Source organism: Dermacentor variabilis, chromosome 7 (assembly GCF_050947875.1).
Source record: "Dermacentor variabilis isolate Ectoservices chromosome 7, ASM5094787v1, whole genome shotgun sequence".
Taxonomy (NCBI): domain Eukaryota; kingdom Metazoa; phylum Arthropoda; class Arachnida; order Ixodida; family Ixodidae; genus Dermacentor; species Dermacentor variabilis.
This window is the reverse complement of record NC_134574.1, coordinates 83,685,987-83,706,231: the sequence shown is the minus strand read 5'-3', so window position 1 is coordinate 83,706,231 and position 20,245 is coordinate 83,685,987. Positions and strand designations below refer to the sequence as shown.

The following is a 20,245-nucleotide window of genomic DNA, read 5'->3' as shown; positions in this document are numbered from 1 at the left end:
ATTCTCACCAGTTCTTTTTAACATCGGCTTACGTAGAATGGCCCTGGACTTACAGAAGAACTGGGACCTTGGCTGCGCCATATACGCAGACGACATTATACTCTGGGCCTGCAAAGGGTGCTACGGAAACCGACAAAACTCGCTTCAACAGGCCATCAACACCATTGAAGGCTATATGAGGCAAGCAGGCATGAGGTGCGCTCCCGCGAAATCATATATTCATATTAGACCTAGACATACCCTAGCGACCAGGGCTCCGGATCTGCAGCTCGCCTTGGAGGGAGAGACCATCAAGAGGGCATCCCCCCTGCGCGTACTGGGAATGTGCATTCAAGAAACGGGCAGCATTAGCATAACGCTCTCCAATCTCAGACGCACTGTTCGGAGCGTAACTGTGCTTATTAGCAGAGTTGCACGCAGCCGAGAAGGCATGACCGAAGCAGACACCATGCAACTAGTAAACGCCTTCGTCATTAGTCGTCTACGTACGCTCTGCCTTTCCAAACCACGCGGCGTAACGACATCGACCATGCGGATAAGCTCATAAGAATCGCCTGTAAAGCAGTACTCGCTCTGCCTGAAAGCACAAGCACGATCCGACTGAACGAATTAGGAATGATGAAGACTTTCGAGGAATAAGCAGCGGCCACCCTAATGGTGCAGCGTGAACGGCTAAACACGACACCTCAGGGACGCTCGGTTTTGCAAAGACTTCGCTATCCACTGACACCACAATATTGCGGCGACGAAATAGTACTACTGCAATCTGAAATCCGAGAGCGGATCCACGTCGCGCCAATCCCCCGTCGCATGCGCCCAGTCCATCATGCGGCATGGAGACGCGCGCGGGCAGCCTTACTAAGGCGGCGAAGCGATCCGGATACCTACTTTACAGACGCGAGTTCGTATCACAAAAATACAGGCACCCTGAATGCATTTGCAGCAGTCGTGACTAGCCGAGGACCAACAACCGTAGCAGCATCCATACACACGAAATCGGTTGCAACGGACGAAGCTGTCGCCATAGCCCTGGCGATAACTAAGCAAGCTAAGGGCCAATCGGCCTACGTGCCGACAGACTCGCAGGGCGCCTGCCGCCTCTTTCTTGGGGGGGCTTTACCGGGCTGCGTCTTCCGTATCCTAGGAACGGAACTCACCCTAGGTCATTGCGTGACTTGGTGCCCGGCGCACACAGGGATAGCGGGGAACGAACGGGCGGACCGCTTGGCTCGAGGCATGACAGGCCCAGCCGCGGGCCACACCGCCCGAGAGAACACCTCGACACCCGGTGCGCCAAGAGAAATCCTCGAAAAACAACGGCTAAGTAGGCAAACCAAAGCCCTTGCTCACCCATACCTAGACAGGAGGCAAGTACGGGACTAGCACCGCGTGCAAAAAAACACTTTCCTACATTTATACAGGCTACACAAAATGTACCCAGACAAATACAGCAACACATGCCCATGGTTCGAAGGAACACCGACATTGGAACACATAACGTTCCAGTGGACGTTACATCCGGCGGCTGCCACCTCGTCGCTGCTAGACAACACTCTACATAACTGGTCGTGGGAGGCGCGACTCGCGGAAGTGAAATTGGGAAGCCAACTGGCGACCCTTGACCAGGCCCGGCGAGCCGCTGTAACCAGTGGGGCCCTGGAGGAGGGGCTCCACCCACCATAACCAAACAACCTCTATTAGGATAAACGTTTACTCTCTCTCTCTCTCTCTCTCTGCAGCAGTTGGTCCATGATCTAGTTTAAACCGCCGAGCGATGATCAGGGTGCCTGTGTTCAATATAAAAGCAACAGCTCAAGCTTGCTTAGCTGTTGACATAGTACGTAAATGCAAGGGTACAAATACAAACCACAGTCATTCTGTATTTTAAACGCTGACATGAAGCAAATAGATTTTCATGCTGTACCTTTTATCTATATTTAGCACCTAATTATATAAGTATGGCGTCCTCTTAGGTTCCTGAAAGGGAAGCATTATGGGCAGAGTACCCTAGGTTTAAAGAAGTCATTATCGTTCACGTACATGCTCACAAATCAGTTCGTTAGAACCCCCCACAGCTCCCAAAGCAAGAGCCAAGAGCAAGGCCCTTGCCTGTGTACACCGTGGTGCGCAACTCATGTCGGAATTAGAATCCGCAGATGCGCTTGCAATTGAAGAAATGTATCTGACACATGTAAAATTGTGATTTCTTCGGTGAAATAGTCATATGACTGTTTTTGGCGGGTATTTAATCTTTTTATTAGGGTGACTCAATCTAGTTGCCAACCAAATATGCTATTTGCAGACAGGGATGTGTTCAATTCGAAGAACTGAGAGCATCTGCGTGGATGATTTGTTCATCACTTGGCGGATGTAATCATAGTGCTAATCTAACAAAAGCCCCTTAGTGTGATGGCTTCTGCAGACATAATTTTTATAACCCAAAATAAAACTTAAGTATTTTTGCACAGAGTAAATATTTAGGACTTAAGGTCGATTGCAAAGTGAGGCATTGTATTAGTCTTCCCAGATATATATGCTTGTTTGGAGAGGAAGATAAGATTTTGTGAAGCGCGATATTTTTTACTACTTTGGCGTACCTTAGCCACTTCAGTAGGAAAGGAAGCTTTGTTTTCAGGTAGTGATTCATTATGCAAGTGTATGCATAGCCGCATGCAAACTTCATGTGCATGGGAGCCATTTTTAATACAGGATGTTGCCTTTCCCAATTTATGATTTGCTTTGTCTTTTTCGTGCCCTGCCTGTACTTAAGCTTTGTCGCCTTTAATGCATCCGATTTTAGGTTCACAGCCATGCTATACCTTACTTAGCTTGCATTTTCAACTAGTCACAATAATTCATCAAGTAAATATAAATCAGATGTGACAAGAAACTTGATGCCTAAGATTTTAATGGCAATGCACCTTGCAGTTTTATACTTATTTGATACACAATAGATAAAATTGTAAATTTAATTTCGTTTATGTTTGAGAAAGTGTAAGGGATTAATCCGGACAGCATCAGAAAACTACTTTTGTAAGAATATACGACACATTTCTAAATGCACTCTACTCTCAGTCAGGAACATCCACACTTCGTACACGACGTTATCAAATGAGCTGCAGCCTTAGAATACGGCACAAAAGAAAGTTTTTGTACAGTTTACCTACGTTACCAGCTTCATGCTTAGCAGCTCATCTGGTAACCTCTGCCATATAAGTGCATGCATACTGTGCTAGAAATGCGCTTGCTGGCCAGTAATGTGGCGCATATCTCTCTTCGATCGTAGTGTCAATGCTTTGTGAGTTTGCGCACGTTTGTTTTATGCCTAGCGTTCCATTGTATACTTCATTTTTGAAAAGATGGAGCCAGTTCAAAATAAAAGATATTTCTACATTATAATAACGATGAAATTCTACTTATCTTTTATTACAATATGTGCTGTAAGGTTGATGGGCATCAATGTAATCTGATTTCATGAATGTCTTAGTACGTTTCAAATTATTATTCAGTGTGTTATGACTGATAAACAAAGATTTTGAACTTTTAAGAGAAATGATTCATTCGAGTAGCTCGACGAGTACAGATTACATCCAATTAACCATGCATAAGTGAAGGAGCTACTTATGAAGAAAGAAAATATTCCCCAAATGTAAGTATTGCGAATCCCCTCTAACGTGACGATGGCTCTACATCGGGAGCGCTTTCACACTATTGAGAAGATTGCAGCACTATGTTCTGGAAGAGTACAATCTATGTATTAGGAGGAGCACGAGCACTCTGTTTGGGAGAGTAGATACAGCGGGTTCGTAGTATAATACTCGGTTTGGAGGAGTAGAAGCACTCGGTCTGGGGGAGTACTATTACCCGTTTGGGGAGAGTATTTGTACTCTGCCAAAGAGTGCTAGCACTCCCTCATGGTGGAGTAATAAACCTCCACCAGGGGGAGTTATTCTACTCTCTCGGAAAGGGGGTCGATCTACTCTCGAAAAGAGAGTGAAATATGGGACAAGCAAATACTCCCTCGAAGAAAGTTCCCGGAACTCTCTTAGTTTTTGAAGTGCGGAATTGCGAACGCGTAGCGCCAATTTGACTGCGACTCTAGGAGCTGTATTTAAACATATGTGGAGAAAACAGTGAAGGTTTGCTGCAGGAACGTCAGAGAAGTGCTAAAGAGACGATGTGCCACGAAGTTAGGTGAGCTAAACTTCCGCGAGAATAAAGTTATCTTACTGGCACGGACGGGCGAAGGCCGCTTCAGACTCCGCGTTATATTATGCGCTGTGGTATGTTGAAATTGTGTTCGTGCGTTGCATATTCGGAATCTATTTAGCTGCAGAGGGTCCAGCTTTGTCGTAGAAAGGAAAGTAGCACATTGGATTTTAAGAATGAGGCAAGGGCGTATGCAACACCAGCGGGTGCGAGGTCAGGCGAAGAGCGATGTCAGGGCGTTTTCGTCTGCTGGTGCAGAAGATGAAGCTCTGTTTCTCTGATTGGCTACAGACCATTAAGCCAAGTACTCCGCAGGACTTCCGAGCGCATAGCAATAATACACTTGTCGGCACGAGCCTGCACGAAGTGTAGGTAAGTGAAGAGCACTAATGATGAATAGAAGCGCAATTTCCTCCGGCCATAGTGCTTTCTGCGTAGGGTACGCGTAAGGTACAGCACGCATGTAACGTTGCTCGCCCCTGCTGCCGCCTTTCCATGTTTCCTCACGCCAACGTTTTGACAACCAGTTTCTCCAGGAATCGAGTGTGATGCGTTCATGTTTGTTTGTGATAGCATGACCCAATTCTTGCTAATCTAGTTAGTATGGCTACATTTACACGTTTACACCGCCGATAAAACTACTATGCTTACTTCGTACGGATGTCCACTAATTTGCTATCACTATCAATGCTTCACCTTCCGGCCGAAACTGAGTCTGCGTTTAAATGTCACACTCATGTGAGTGCATTGCAAGACAAATGGTCCAATCCCAGCCTCGTCAAGTGTGCAAGAGCTACGCCGATATTCAAAGTAGAGTGCATGCGAATAAGCGACGTTCTCCTCCGTCTAGAGAAGTGTGGTGACGAGATGCTGTGCAAACAGACGTACAGAGCGAAAAAGCAGTGGCAACTTTCACCACTTTACCCTTCTTGCATTCCAGCCGCTTTATTGAGTAAGTATGGGCACATGATGGTACTGTTGTGATAGTGAGCAAGATCGCCGACGATTCGCCAACAACGAGCACTGTCTGTGCCTATGCCACTTGGTCTTTATTGCGGATGACCTTTTTCTTAACGGCAGCGGTTGCGATCCTGGCACCATGCGCCAGCCCAGCATCCCTTGTTGTCTGGCTGCTTGGGTCCCTTTGAATGTGCTCCTGGTCGTGACACAGTCGTGGTCGTGTCATATTTGTCATTGCAGGTTCGTGATCTTGAGGCGCATACACACTCCAACGTACCGTGAGCACGCACACGCACAGGATACGTCTCATGTCTTAGAACAATGGCGTCTATTGGCGATGGATGGATATATATCATCCATCCATCACCCAGCACCCTTTCGAACAGGGTGCTGGGTTGTGCCACCGAGCTCTTGCTAATATACTGCCTAATGCGCTACCTAGAAAAAAAAAGTCCACGATGAATTCCCATAATCAAAATTTCTGACCCCCTATTGTGAACTTTGTTTTTGTACGCATACGCTTTTTGCCGTTCCCCTACTTTTTTTTACCAATCTTCCAATCGCCTCTTACTAATGCCCACTGCGGACATGTTTATTTTCCCCCTGCTCTCACTGAAGTACGTTTAAGCTTCACTTGATTTTGCTTATTTATAGCTTTTTAATACAGCATTATTGTCACTATTGGTTTAAGCAGCCGCAGGAATATACTCGCTAATGTACTGTTGTCTGCAGGCACAGTATCAGGAATGATAACTGCCTTGGATAGTCTACAGTTGATCATGACACACGTTATGGCCCGAGGCGACATATCGTTTTCATCACATGTGGTGAACACAACTAAATTTTAGTACGACTTCTTCAGTTTGTTTCCAAGTCGTGGATTTACACTGATGCAATTGACTTTCCCCAACAAAAAATGTTTGCAAATTTAGGGAACCTGTTTGAAGAAACTGAACTAAGACCGATCGGTCCTCATTCACGTCTCGCATTTCACTGGGGGATGATAAATTCTACTGATGGAGGGTGTCTCTGCTGTGTTCACAAGCCCAATACCCACCTGGTACATTGCATACCGCAAGCGCGATCAAATACCAGACATCCCATACAGACTACTTTCTCATACATATCAGCTAAACATAGAATGAAAGGTGTGGTGCCGACTCACAAATGGAACTCTAATTTGTTTATCCCAAGAAACACTGACCAAGCAACGTTACAGTTGTGAGCCTCTGTGAAGAATACTGTTGTTTAGCTTCTGAGACCAAAACTGTCGTTACTGTTTACAGACTAAGAGATGTCATATGGGATATACAACAACGTAAGTCGTAGTGCGGAGGTGCCTATAAAGGCCGAAAATAGTCGAGTATCGTAACTTTACCGCTAGAGCAACGCCGCAAACCAGCGTTACAAGCCCGCTACGCACACAGCCTCCTATTTTTAAATTGCTGACTCGCTTGAAACTCTGTCTTTAAATCAAGGATCTGATGCGGCTCGCTGGACAGGCTAAACGTTGGCACGTACAGTACAACGATTTCCGCGGTTTTGTCGCTGACATTCTTGAGACCGATCAAAATCAAGTAATTGGCACCAAGAACCATTTCGGTTCCATGCAAAGAGCTCCATTCAAAGTCATGAACGAGAAACGCGTAAGCGCAGCACCAAAAGAAACAGCGGCCACGAATCTGAATGTCGTAGACATATTTTATTTCGGCATTGTTGCCAGCACAAGTAACGGATTCTGGAATTATTAATAGTTCGCCACACTGACGTAGCCCATGCATCGTACAAAATGTATGTGTAAAAATGAAACGTTTGCAAACAATTGCACACTAAATCATGAAATTTCTGGTCAGGGTGATCAAGAATATTTAAACACAGCATTATTGCCATTGCACACTTGGTGTATAAAATAAAATATTACAATTACTTTGCACAAGAAGTCGCAATGAGAGTGACGCGGCAAAGAACGACCGTTCTTGTTTACTTACTGCATTGATGGTAATGCTATGCCACAGGTCTATAGTCATAAATAGTCGGGATTAATACTGAGATCTGACTTAACATGGAATGACCATGTCGACTACATTGAATAACCCTAATATCGATCCCTGTGGGACGCCTGATTTATGCGGGCTGAGTTTGAGTTTACAGCATCGACTGGTACACAATTGCTTTCTCATGGAAAGATATGCTGCTATCCACTGAAGTAAAGACTCGTTTTTCACAATTGGTTTGAGTTTAGGCACTAAATTCTGGTTACTCACGCGATTGAAGGCTTTTACAAAATCAAATAACATTATATCTATTTGGCTATGCACATCAACCGCTGCTACAGGGCCATGGATTGTCTGAAGGATCTGGGTTACCACTGAGAATCTTTTGCGAAAATCATGTTGATGGGTGGGGGGGGGTTGTGTTATAACCCTTCAACACAGACTGTACGATGCTTAAATATCACATGTTTTGCCCTAGAATCAGGCAGGATATTAAGCCTGAAAGAGGCCACAAGTGAGTGATCATTCCTTTAAGCTACTGGTGTGATCTTAGCATACTTCCAATTGTTGGAAAGTTCAGCGCGTGAAATTGACGCTTTGAAAATCAAGCACAGATATTTACCCCATAAGTTGGCATCCTTTATAAGGAAGGCATACGATATGGCATCAATCGCTGGTGATTTCTTAGGATCTAGAATAAAAGAAGTCACAGTACGCCTTCTCCGGAGATAGAAACATCCTCGATAGCTATGATTTCGTCATAAGTGGCGATGTCGGGGGCAATGTAATTATCGGACGTGTAAACTGAGAAAAAAATAATCATTCAATCATTCTGCTATTTCCCTCTTATCAGTTGCTACATTGTTGTTATGCTGGAAATTTGACTTTTTTTCGGCGGAATGTACCACCAGAAACTATCTGGCGACGATAGAAAATTCTTCAAATCTTCTCTTCGTTATTTTTTCTTTCTGTTTCTTCAAACTGACTTTTAGCTTCATACGCGTCCCATTTACCTTGTCTATGCCAGACACTGATGGTCATTTTTTTTTGTTTTCTCGTCTTTTTTTTTACTTTACGTCCTAGGCGTACGATTTCTTTCGTCTTCCAGGGCTTCGATTGGTTTATTACTTTATGGTAATGTGGAACAAAATTACTAATATAGTTTGTCGCCAGATACTTGAAAAAGCACCTCAATTAGTGACAGTGAAATACTTTTGCTCAAAAACTCTTGAAATATGAGAGAAAGAATCGTTTATAGTGGTCCACGTCACACGCACGCGAGAACAAAGGTACAGCCGTCAGCACGATTAACACGAATGCTCCGCTGCGTGGCCGAACCCGCTTGTACTGACGGCAGCGCCGCGAAGTGTTGTGCTCTGTTACCTCGGTATGTTTGCGGCGGCTTACGATAGCTGGAGCGCAGCTCGATTTGACTGCTCGTCTTGCGTGTCGCTTCTGCCTGACCGGCGGCGACAGTGTGCTCACTTGACATGTCCGTTTCGCTCGTGGCTGCGGTCTAACGCGCGTCCAGAAAACACTTTACGGTTTGCTTATATCGGCAAAGCGAAATGACGGGCAACAGCTCGCGCGCCTTTCGGGTTTGGCCGCAGAGCTAGTGCTTTAGGGAAATGATGAATAGGAAAAGGAGAGGAAATGCAGGTTTGTGGCGTTTGTAAAGGTTTGAAAATAAATAAATCTGTGAATCCGGTGGTATGGTTGTTCATGTCCTTCATTTCTTCTATTCTCTGACTGTGCGCATCGGAGTGCTCTCGCAGGTTAATGTCTGGATCCCTATTTAGTGCAAGATGCAATGAAGATCCAGTGTCAGGGCGCAAGAGCAGCGCTTGTCCTGAGGAAGAAAGACGCTTGGATGCGGTTCAAACTAAACTTTTAGTGTCTAGTTATTGGCGAAAAGCGCAAAGTTGCATCTGGTCAGAGAAGAAACTGGTTTTTAGGTAACCAGAAGGACTCTCGCCATAGATGCAATGTACCGAAATGTTGCATTTTTCAGCTTATAACTACACAAAAAGTAGCGCGACGATCTTGGTTAATTAAACAGCGGGTTCCCGATCTTATTCACCGTGTCATGTCTGACACTTTGCAATGCGCGTATCCTTTATGGTATTTCGATAGTTTTCAAAAACGCAAACTGCAGAGAATATTTTAAATGGCTGTAAGTTCTTATGGAAGAATATTCGGCAGAGGCAGTCAAGACTGCTCACGTATGGCAATGCGAAACCATGTCATTTATGGAAGACATAGAGGTTTGGTTGTGGTGTGCGAATTGAGTTTAGTAAATGCCATGCATTTTATGGCGAACATTTGCCACTTCGATAGTATCTATCTATCTATCTATCTATCTATCTATCTATCTATCTATCTATCTATCTATCTATCTATCTATCTATCTATCTATCTATCTATCTATCTATCTATCTATCTATCTATCTATCTATCTATCTATCTATCTATCTATCTATCTATCTATCTATCTATCTAGCTAGCTAGCTAGCTAGCTAGCTAGCTAGCTAGCCACCGACGTCTTGGTGCTCTCATGGTCTTTTCGTTAACTTGGTAGGCTCCGCGTGCACTGCTTCACATAACATCGATTCCCACAGGGCACGGGATCTGCCGACTTTTTCAGGTGGTCAGCCTTTTTGGTATTTGAAGCACTACGCACACACACAGACATGCGTGTATGATATCACCTGGAACGTTGTACGACGAACGGTTGCGTCACAATTTTGCTGCGAGTGCCACGTGCGAGAGCACTCCGCGAGAGCACTCCAATGCGCGCGAGAATATAAGAAATGAAGAACATGTACAGCTATGCTACCGGATTCGCAAAATTATTTATTTTCCAACATTTACAAACGCCACTAACCTGCATTTTCTGTCCTTTTCCTATTTAGCATTACCCTAAAGCGCCAGCTTTGTGGCCAAAAACGAAAGGAACGCGAGCTATCGCCCACCATTTCGCTTTGCTGATTTAAGGAAACCTCAACGTGTTTCCTGGACGCGCGTGTGACAGCAGCCACGAGCGAAACGGACATGTCAAGTGAGCGCACTCTCGCCGCCGGTCAGGCACAAGCGAAAGACAAGACGAGCAGTCAAATCGAGCTGCGCTCCAGCTATCGTAAGTCGCCGCAAACATACCGAGATAACAGAGAACAAAACTTCGCGGCGCTGGCGTCAGTTCATGCCGGCTCACCCACGCTGCGTAGCGTTCTTCTTTAGTACGCTGACGGCTGTACAATGCACGAATTTTTATCGAACTTCCTAACATAGCATAGATGGATGGTTAGAAAGGTTTTTTTATGGCCCGAAATGCTATCGTACGTTTGCACAACTGGACTACGACGACATATGTATCTGCTAGCAAGAAAGGTATATAAAATTGTGCTGGGATAGGTTTGAATACGAGTGGCCATTTTTACTAACTGCGTCAGATCATGGTACATTAAAGCGTCAAGAAAGATGTGGAAGCACTTGAAAGGGCATCTGGAAACTCATCCACCCAATTCACCATAGGAAAATAATATCACCAACTATTAAAATGTTACAACCACTACTTTTATACACAGACAAAAATTCATTCAACTGATCCACAGATTCGTCGGAAGAAATGGGTGGATGACAAACACCCCCAATGACCATATTGAGCGCATCTAGAGTAACCTTTACGATAACGCATTCCATTCTTTTGATGTCCACGAATCACATTACACTGAGAGATGGTTGAAACAAAATGGCGCCGCCGCCGCCGCCGCCGCCACGGGAATCTCTGTCGTTACGATATATCATGTAGCTTGGTGGTTTTATTCCAAAATCTATAATATCTTGATGTAACCAAGTTTAAGTTTCTTTAGTACATGTGGCCTGTGTGTCATTTGAACGCTTTTTAGGTCGACAAATTTATTTACTAAGATTCGGGTGTTTAAGTTCAGACACCGGAACAGCTTTCTTACATCACTTTTACGTCGCTGTTTTTCACTAAATCTACTGCTACGCCGACCAAGGGCAGCCATATCGATTTGAAGACTGTCCCATGCATACATTTGATTATCAATTCTAATCTTGTCGTTTGTTATTTTCGCCTTGGCACCTGCTTTTCTGTTATGGAACGCACTATCTCATCAATAGTTTCGTATTTGCCTGGTGGCTGGTGAGACGTCCTCTGGCAGTGAGAAATCAGTTCCCTTTAGCTTAAAGAAGTTTTTCAGCGCGCTTCTCTTTTCCCCGTCATCTACGAGTTTCAAAATTAGCAGTCTTGGTTTGTTTGATGGCGTGCGGCCGATTCTAAGCAGTCTTTCCACAGAATTCAGTTCTACACCAAGGTTATTTTTGAAAAGGTTATCAAATACGCTTGATTCAACCCAATCCTGTGTTTCTTGCAATCAACCGGGGATTCCAAAATCAGAAGATTTTTTTGCCTACTTCTGTCTTCAAAACTCGCCAACCTTTTTTTCCAATCCCTGAAGACATTTTATAGACTGGATACTTTGGTACCCAGTTCCATAACGACTGACATTGATGTATGAACTTTGTTTAGTTTAAACTCTATCGCATCTATACCTTTTACGCATGGTCTTTTGGCCCTCAAGAAGTTCTTTTAATAATTGTTTGGTAGACTGACCTGAAAAGGATCCTATGTCGCCAGTACGTTTTAGTAATGACAACACTTCATTTCGTACATGTAGGCAACACACACACAAGCTGTTGGGGCACGTCAGCTGGAGAGAGCAGGGGTCATTACATTTGACAGTATAATGCTTGTTACTAACATGCGTAAATGAAAGTAACTGGTTGGTTATAGCTGTGACAGCAGGCCAGCCGATGTGCCCACTAGAAGCAATCCGACAAGTAGAGTTGCCTATAAAGGTGGCAGTCGATGATCGCAGTAGCGGCCAAAATTTCAGACACAGTGAAGTCTCTTCTGCGAAGTCGCCCTGATAGAGGGTGCAGTGCTAGCAAACTGCATTCTCTTTAGGAATGCGCTGGCTTTCCGTATCACTCGTAGCAGGAGCAGCTGCACAAAATAACGTAGCGGGTTGGTCATAGCTGTGACAGGCGGCAAGCCCGCGTGCCGTATTGCACGTGCTCTATTATATATACTGTTATAGCACGTATTCAGGAATAAGAAGCTGCATCGTTAGTTTTTCATGTCGCTCTCTCATCTACACTTTAAATCTAATTATCATATAATTAAGACCAATTATCTCATTCGACCGAATTAAAAAATAGTTGGAGTATCTCCAAGCCACAGCAAGCAACACTACTTTGGTTCTGTCCAGCTACCTCGCATTCGCATGTTTTTTTAAAGTGTGGCTAAAATTAGCTGAGAAACCCTGTATACAGCTTCACTCTAAAATCAAAACAAAAAACAACAGAAAAAAAGAGAAAAGGGAAGTAAAATAGGGGCCAAACGAGCGCACGAAACATGCGCTATTACAATAACCCTCCCCTCGCTTACTCTCCCCATGTTTTTTGTGTGTGTGGGTCACTTGGTATACACTAAACCAACCAAACAGCGCTCCTACCCTTACCGATTCAGCACATATTTTTTCTCAGTCAGGCTTGCCAGGCTAGATAGAGTGGTATCTTTCCTGCACGGAAGTTTATATCAATCCGAGTTCGTCTGCAGCACCTCTCAAGCTTCTATGAGTGCACTATGACTCAGCGGTTGCACGCAATTTCTTAAATTGAAACATAACGGATTTTGCTGCTAAGTAATACCGTTCTTCGGCGGAAGTAAATGGGCTACCCATCCTAATTCTAAAAGGATTGCTAGTGTAAGGCCAAAATGGGTGAATTTGACCGCTTGCGACACCAGCATAAAATTTTTGCATTGTTACACATTTCTAAAAGTAGCACAATAATGTGCAGTGTCATGTAACAATTTCGCGTTCTTAAAGTATTTTTTCATGTAATTTCTTGCAGATGGTATGGTCACGTCGACGGAAGAGCTAGCGTATGAGTACGGAAATTATACATGTGGCATCTTCGCTGTCACACCCCAACCATATATGGGAGGTATGCAGAAAGCAAGAACGTATTTTACCTGAGCTGCATGTTTCAACAAACGTACATCAGAAGTCAGGGCTAAAGAATCCTCACCAATCGTGCACATATGTTTACGTAAGAATGAATGGAAGCTATATACACCAGAAAGAATCCGACTATTTCTATTAGGGAGCCGCTTGCAAGGTTGTGCAGAAGTGAACCGAAGCTTCGAGAAAAAACTGCGCTCATTTAGCGACAATACTAAATTCTAAGACGTCCTTGATGTTTCTTGCAATTACCAGGTGCTGCAATCAGCACACGTTCTTCGGTTGCGCTTGTCTTGAGTCTTACTCACATCGTCGTATTTTATTGTGCGCGGTTTCTGAAAATTCCTAGAACGTAGGACTCGCCCAGCAACACCTCCTTTTTATCTGCTTTATCTTCCGTGTCTATAGGCTGATAATTAGAATAACATAGTTCAGATATACCTCGATTGACTAAAGAAAGTAAAGAACTGGCTCAGCTTCCTGTAAAAAATATCGTAGACGCATATTGTTAAAGTTGCGGTCCTGGAGACGACGCTTCCGCCACCACGTTTTTTAAGTACTCTCTCGCAGTGCCGAAGCAATACATTATGACAGTCCGCTAAAAGAACGAGTTGTTTACATGGTACGACAAAAAGGTCACCCGCAGATCTTTGAATACCAGAATATGTGTAAATGACATCAAGAGATGCCTCTACTCGATTGTCGTGAACATGAACAATAAGACTTGGAAAAATAAGATGTAGGTGCCGGGAAATCAGCATAAAAAAGTAAACTGATAGAAAAAAGACCCCACAACGTAAACAACATAGCTCAATGTCGAACTAAACTTTCTGAGGTTGCACTGGTTACATTAGGGTTTCTACTCTTTAGCATCCTAATATTCTCGTAGAGAGAAAATGTACCCGAAAATAATCAAGGAATTACAACAGAAGCAACCTCAGCTAAGGATAATTTTGTTTTAATGACTTGAAAGATTGCGTAAAGCTTCCTGCACCCATGTATGCATTTTACTGAAAAAAAAATAAGCATGTCACATCGCATGGCACATCTTGGAGCAGTATATAAAAAGCAATAAAAATACTCTAATATCTTGTTAATTGATACCAAATATATCCTGGTTATAAGAGCATCAACTGTTAATGCCCATTGTTTCTTGTATTACTCCTCAATCGCGTGGCCGATGTGTTATATTTTTATTTGAGTTTCATGCAATATTCACTGGTTATTTTAACTTAAGCATTTTGTGCCACCCAGTTCGCATTGCGACTAAAATTGACAGGCAAACAGTCTTAGAAACCACGTGGTGCGACAGATATAAACAGTCGGGTTCGGTATCTGCTGCAAGAACATGCCGGCAAAATTTTTAAGTTGCGAGATAGTCTCCCCCCCCCCCCCCAAATAGCCGAATTAAGTAAATAAAATTGGTTCTAAGACGGCAGCAGCTTCTGGCCTAATCAGGCAGTAAAGTGCTGAATAGATGGCACTGACTTAATCCCAACGATGTTTCCCTAGAGAGTGATGTGATTAATAAAGGGAAAACCAGAGATCCACCCGTTCGTAGCAATTGCTACAAAGGAAACCCATACGGGTTCCTCGAAAGAAAAGCCTCAGAGTTGAAGAAAAATTCGTCCTGGTCCGAGACTCGAACCCGGGACCACCGCCTTTCCGGGGCAGCCGCTCTACCATCTGAGCTAACCAGGCGGCTAGCAGATGGCAGGGCGAAGTCAAATTTGTCGACAACACACGAAGCAAAGGCAAGTGTTTGACGTAGTAGTTCTGCGGAAACCCGCAAAGTAGAAAGAAGTAATTAATAAAGGGATAATAATAAAAAAAAATTGTAGCAATTGCTACGAACGGGTGGATGTCTGATTTTCCCTTTATTAATTACTTCTCTTCACTTTGCGGGTTTCCGCAGAACTACTATGTCAAACACTTGCCTTTCCTTCGTGTGTTGTCGACAAATTCGACTTCGCCCTGCCATCTGCTAGCCGCCTGGTTAGCTCAGATGGTAGAGCGGCTGCCCCGGAGAGGCGGTGGTCCCGGGTTCGAGTGCCGGACGAGGACGAATTTTTCTTCAACTCTAAGGCTTTTCTTTCGAGGAACCCGTAAGGGTTTCCTTTGTAGCAATTGCTACGAACGGGAGGATGTCTGATTTTCCCTTTATTAATTACTTCTCTCCACTTTGCGGGTTTCCGCAGAACTACTACGTCAATGAGAGTGATGTGATATCCTGGTCATACGCGAGAGATAGGCGCCAGGTGTCATATTAGTGCTGATTGAATACAGAACGCCAGTTAAGGTGCAAATGGGTTTAAGCATACTGAGATCCACGTGCAGTGTTCATGCGAGCGGACAGATTGGATAGTTGGCAAAGTGTTACCTACAGTCTAATGCAACGAGAGCCCACGAAGCAATTATCTGAGGGTGTCTGTTTTGTGGAATGTTCTGGATGCGGTACAGTGCACTTAATATAGAGTCAATCTAAACGATGAAGAAAGGTAACCGAACGTCTGGCTTTGCTATACTTTGGGGACATATTTTCAAGGTGGCCCAAGGTGGCACCTTGTGCAAGGTGGAAATTGCACAATAATCAAACAATTTTGTCTTATTTTAGCTATATTTTATTACAGGTTCTGACGCTTTTCATTTCTTTATAGGTTTTTACTATGACGTTCGTGTGAAGAATTCAACAATTGAGCACCCAGACCCAAGTTGTGTGGCGAAATTTCTGCAGCTTTCGGCAGAGCGTCGCGTAACAAACTTGTACAACGATTCTTGCCAGCACACTTGATACGATTGAGAACACAATTCTTTTTAAAATATGTGAAACCGGATGGTATACAACGATAAAATTACCAGCAGACATTGCTTGTATTTGTTTGTAGTATAAGGGAGTAAACATATTGGGTTTTGAATTGCACAATTATTGCAGAATTGTTTCTAAGGTACATATTTTCAATTTCATTTTTGCCTAAAGATTAAGCGGTACAGGTTGTGCAGAATACCAGCTTAGAATAATAAATCACCGGTGACATTTCAGTTTTTCGCTGCTTTATTTTGTATTGTACGTGATCTTTTGCACAAATGTAAAAAGGACGTCACACATAAAGTTTAGGCGTGGTTTGGTTCAGGGGCACTGCCCGAAAGCGTAAATACCAGTTCAATAAGGCTGGAGCTGGAGGGCTGTAATATAAGGCAGCATACATGTGGTGCATGTTCTGGCCTGCTTTGTGGCGTGCTGATGGCACTGCCTTTTGGTGCATCGCCTACGACAACTTCTATACTGCATGGCTGTGAAGTAGTGGTTTTCACAATCCAACGGCACTTATGACGTGGCACGACATGGTAAGCGCATGGTCATTTTACTGATTAAAAGAGATGTAAGAAATGATTGCTCACTCATAACCTGGATCCAGTAACATCAAGTTCCAGGAAAGGTCGAGATTATGAAAGGGCTTCGTTCGAGTCAGAACGGCCCAATTTAGCATGTGCAATAATAAAATTAGAGCCTGCCTCGGGTTGGGCATGTTAATTTGTTTTCCAGTGACCAGAAATTCTTTCTAAGTTGCTTGTAACTCTTGAACTATAACAGCATTTGGAAACCAGTCAAATATGGGCCGTTACGCAGAAGTAAAAAGTTATGTCCAAGGAAATTAAAATCCTAACTGCAGTATTATTGAGGTTTTGCACGCTTTGAAAGTAAATTTCACCTTGTCAATAACAACCTATTGATGTGATCAAAAGTTTAAAAAAGATACGGCAGATCTCATTTCACGATGACTGTAGTGCAAATACGATAAGTATTCGAGCTATGCAGGTACAGTCCGTATATCTGTAATGTTGATTTTCATGCTTGAAGTAAGCGGCATGATGAACATGGGTGGCTTTCTATTGACTTCTTAATCTGATTATATTGACGTTGGTATGGCTCACGTTCATTCACCTGGTCTTTAACATTAAAATAATTGTGATTAAGGCTCCCAAAACAAGCCATGGGGTCCAACAAACAATAGCTGGACGACGTGGAAGTGAAGGCTTATCCAAAGACTGTCTCCAGCTTGGGCTTCTTGCCTTGCGTTCGCAAAGCCGCTTCGGAGCGTGAATCCTCTTTGACACATAACGAATAATAGTGCATGTATTCGATAGGTTTTACACGCCTACCACTTTTGTTTTTCTAGTAAATGATATCTGTACAAGAATATGAAATTACTGGGATCCACAAATGAGGTAGAAAACACTCTGATGTCGACTGCCTGTCTTACGTTCCCGTGGACCTGCTGCGCCAAGGTGACCAAGACGAGGCCGCCTTTTTAGGTCAAATAAGTACAGACAGCTTTGCCGGACAGCAGCGAGCAGACCCAGAAGTCAGAAGCCTCGCTGTCTACTTGCAAAGCAGCACCGCTGTTGTCCCGAGGTTATTTACTGCAGATTAGGTAGTTTTTTCTTAATAAACCACTTCCTGGTGAAGAACTTATCGCCAGCCCGCTCAAACTACTTTCTAAGCGTGCCCGCAGCACTCCGATTGTATGTCCTGCAAGCCCTGCACGAGAATAAGGCCGATGGGCATATCGGGTTTTCCCGTATGCTCGCAAGAATACCAGAGAACTGCTATTGACCGCGCCTGACCGCCGTCATCGCCCTTTACTTCAATACTTGTCGAGACTGCCAAGATACCACCAAGGCATGCGGGAATACAACAGCCGGTTGAGCCTCCTTACAGACCGCTTTCTAGATCGGGATGGATTTGACGAGACCCTTTCCAACGTCAACATCTGGAAACAACTGGATCGTCGTGACCACCGACTAACTTACCAGCTGCACCGAAACGAAAGCTTTGCCTAAAGGTAGTGCGACGGAAGCAGCCAAATTTTTCACCGAGAACATCCTGGTCTGGTGCGACATGCTGCGCCAAAACTCCTGATTACTGACAGAGGCACCGCTTTTACTGCTGAACATACTGATGTCATCCTGCAGTGGAACCAGACAAGTCACCGGAGTACCACTGGTTACAAACCGCAGAAATATGGCCTAACAGAACAACTGAATAAGTTCGCCGGCACGTCAGTGATGTATGTCGACGTAGAGCACAAGACGTGGGAAGCCGTATTGTCGTATGTTTGCTTACAACAATTATTAATTAAAATATGGGGTTTTACGTGCCAAAACCACTTTTTGATTATGAGGCACGCCGTAGTGGAGTACTCCGGAAATTTCGACCACCTGGGGTTTTCTAACGTGCACATAACTCTAAGTACACGGGTGTTTTCGCATTTCACCCCTATCGAAAAGTGGCCGCTGTGCCCGGGATTCGATCCTGCGACCTCGTGCTCAGCAGCCCAATACCATAGCCACTGAGCAACCACAGCGGGTTTGCTTACAACATGGCGGTGCAAGAAACAACACAGATCACGCCATTGAAGGTGGTTTACAGAAGGACGCCTATGACGACTCACGACGTCATGCGGCCGCACGTCACCGACAAAGAAAATGTTGACTTCGCCTCCTATCTCCAACGCGCTGAAGAAGTGCGACAGCTCACCCCGCCTGAGCATCAAGAACTATGAAAGGACCGACAGCCGGCACCACAATTTTCTACAGCACTACGTGGAAAGCCAGCCCGGCGACTGTATTTGGACGCCAATACGCCGACGAGGACACAGCGAGAAGATTTTGCGCCGGTTTTTCGAACCCTACAAAATTATCCGACGCGTTGGGGCACTCCACTATGAGGTCGTGCCAGACGGAATTTCGCTATCACAGCGGTGCCGCTAACGACCTGAAGTACTCCATGTTGTGCGACTTTAACCGTTCTACCAGCGCTAACGAACATTAGCACTTTCCATAGTTGGACTTCAGACTTTCTTTTCTTTTTGGACTGCGTTACTTTGTTTGTTTCTTTGTTGTTTTGTTACTTTTGTTGAATAAGTGTCCTTTTGTTTTTCGCTATCCTGCTTCGTTTGTAGCATCGAGAGGATGCTTTCAGGAAGGGGGACATTCCCTCGTGTACTTGTTTGTCTTTATCGGTTGAACGCTTTCACCGTCTAATAAAGGTAATCGCTCAACGCGGTACGCGCCTGCATGTATTGGAAGTTTCTCGAATGTTATCAGTGTTACTACCCGTTCTCTGTTGTCACTGAAGCTTGTGTAATCTGTTTGCATGTGCGGCGGCAATTGTAGTAGAATTTTCTGGAGGACACGAGGGCACCAGCGATTACTCTTGAATCTTCGATGACTCATGTATACATGGGTTGCAGGTGACGTCAGTTCCGGCTTGCAGAGTGAGCCAGCGCCATATTTAAGAACACAAAGTAGGGCTGCCGCGCGCTGCGCGCGCCGCGTACCACCACGCCGCAGCTTGTCGCCATGGAGAAAGGAAACGTGCACGCGCTTTGCCCTTCATACTTTGAAGAGCTGGTGGGACCAACCCAGGTGTGTTGACATCCCGGGTTGGCCAAATGTGCGATGGCATCATGAACCCGGGTGCGTTGGCAAATGTGCGATGCCATCGACCCCTACGGACTGCGCATCGGTAAGAATGCTGCACCGAACATCTGTTGCCTGCCGTGATACCCTGCTACATCGTCAATTATTTAGTGCTGTGTGACAAGCACACAGCGCTAAATAATAGATGAACCATATGTAAAAATACTGGAAGGTATCTATAGCGGCTCCACAGCCACCGTAGTCCTCCATAAAGCAAGCAACAAAATCTCAATAAAGAAAGGCGTCAGGCAGGGAGATACGATATCTCCAATGCTATTCACAGCGTGTTTACAGGAGGTATTCAGAGACCTGGACTGGGAAGAATTGGGGATAAAAGTTAATGGAGAATACCTTAGTAACTTGCGATTCGCTGATGATATTGCCTTGCTTAGTAACTCAGGGGACCAATTGCAATGCATGCTCACTGACCTGGAGAGGCAAAGCAGAAGAGTTAGTCTAAAAATTAATATGCAGAAAACTAAAGTAATGCTTAACAGTCTCGGGAGAGAACAGCAATTTACAATAGGCCGCGAGGCACTGGAAGTCGTA

The 20,245-nt window shown here is 44.4% G+C and overlaps 1 protein-coding gene across 2 annotated transcripts in view; it reads left to right on the top strand.

Moving 5' to 3' along the window:
• LOC142586886 (uncharacterized) overlaps nucleotides 1–16,260 on the top strand; it is a 59,032-nt gene extending 42,772 nt beyond the window's left edge. The window contains exons 3-4 of one of the 2 annotated variants that reach the window (XM_075697765.1): nucleotides 13,104–13,196; nucleotides 15,871–16,260. In XM_075697765.1, the coding sequence (XP_075553880.1) occupies nucleotides 13,104–13,196; nucleotides 15,871–16,004 (227 nt within the window). In that variant the 3' untranslated portion in view covers nucleotides 16,005–16,260. The remainder of the gene's footprint in view (nucleotides 1–13,103; nucleotides 13,197–15,870) is intronic. The other variant, XM_075697764.1, reaches the window with a different exon arrangement.
• Nucleotides 16,261–20,245: the final 3,985 nt, after the last annotated feature.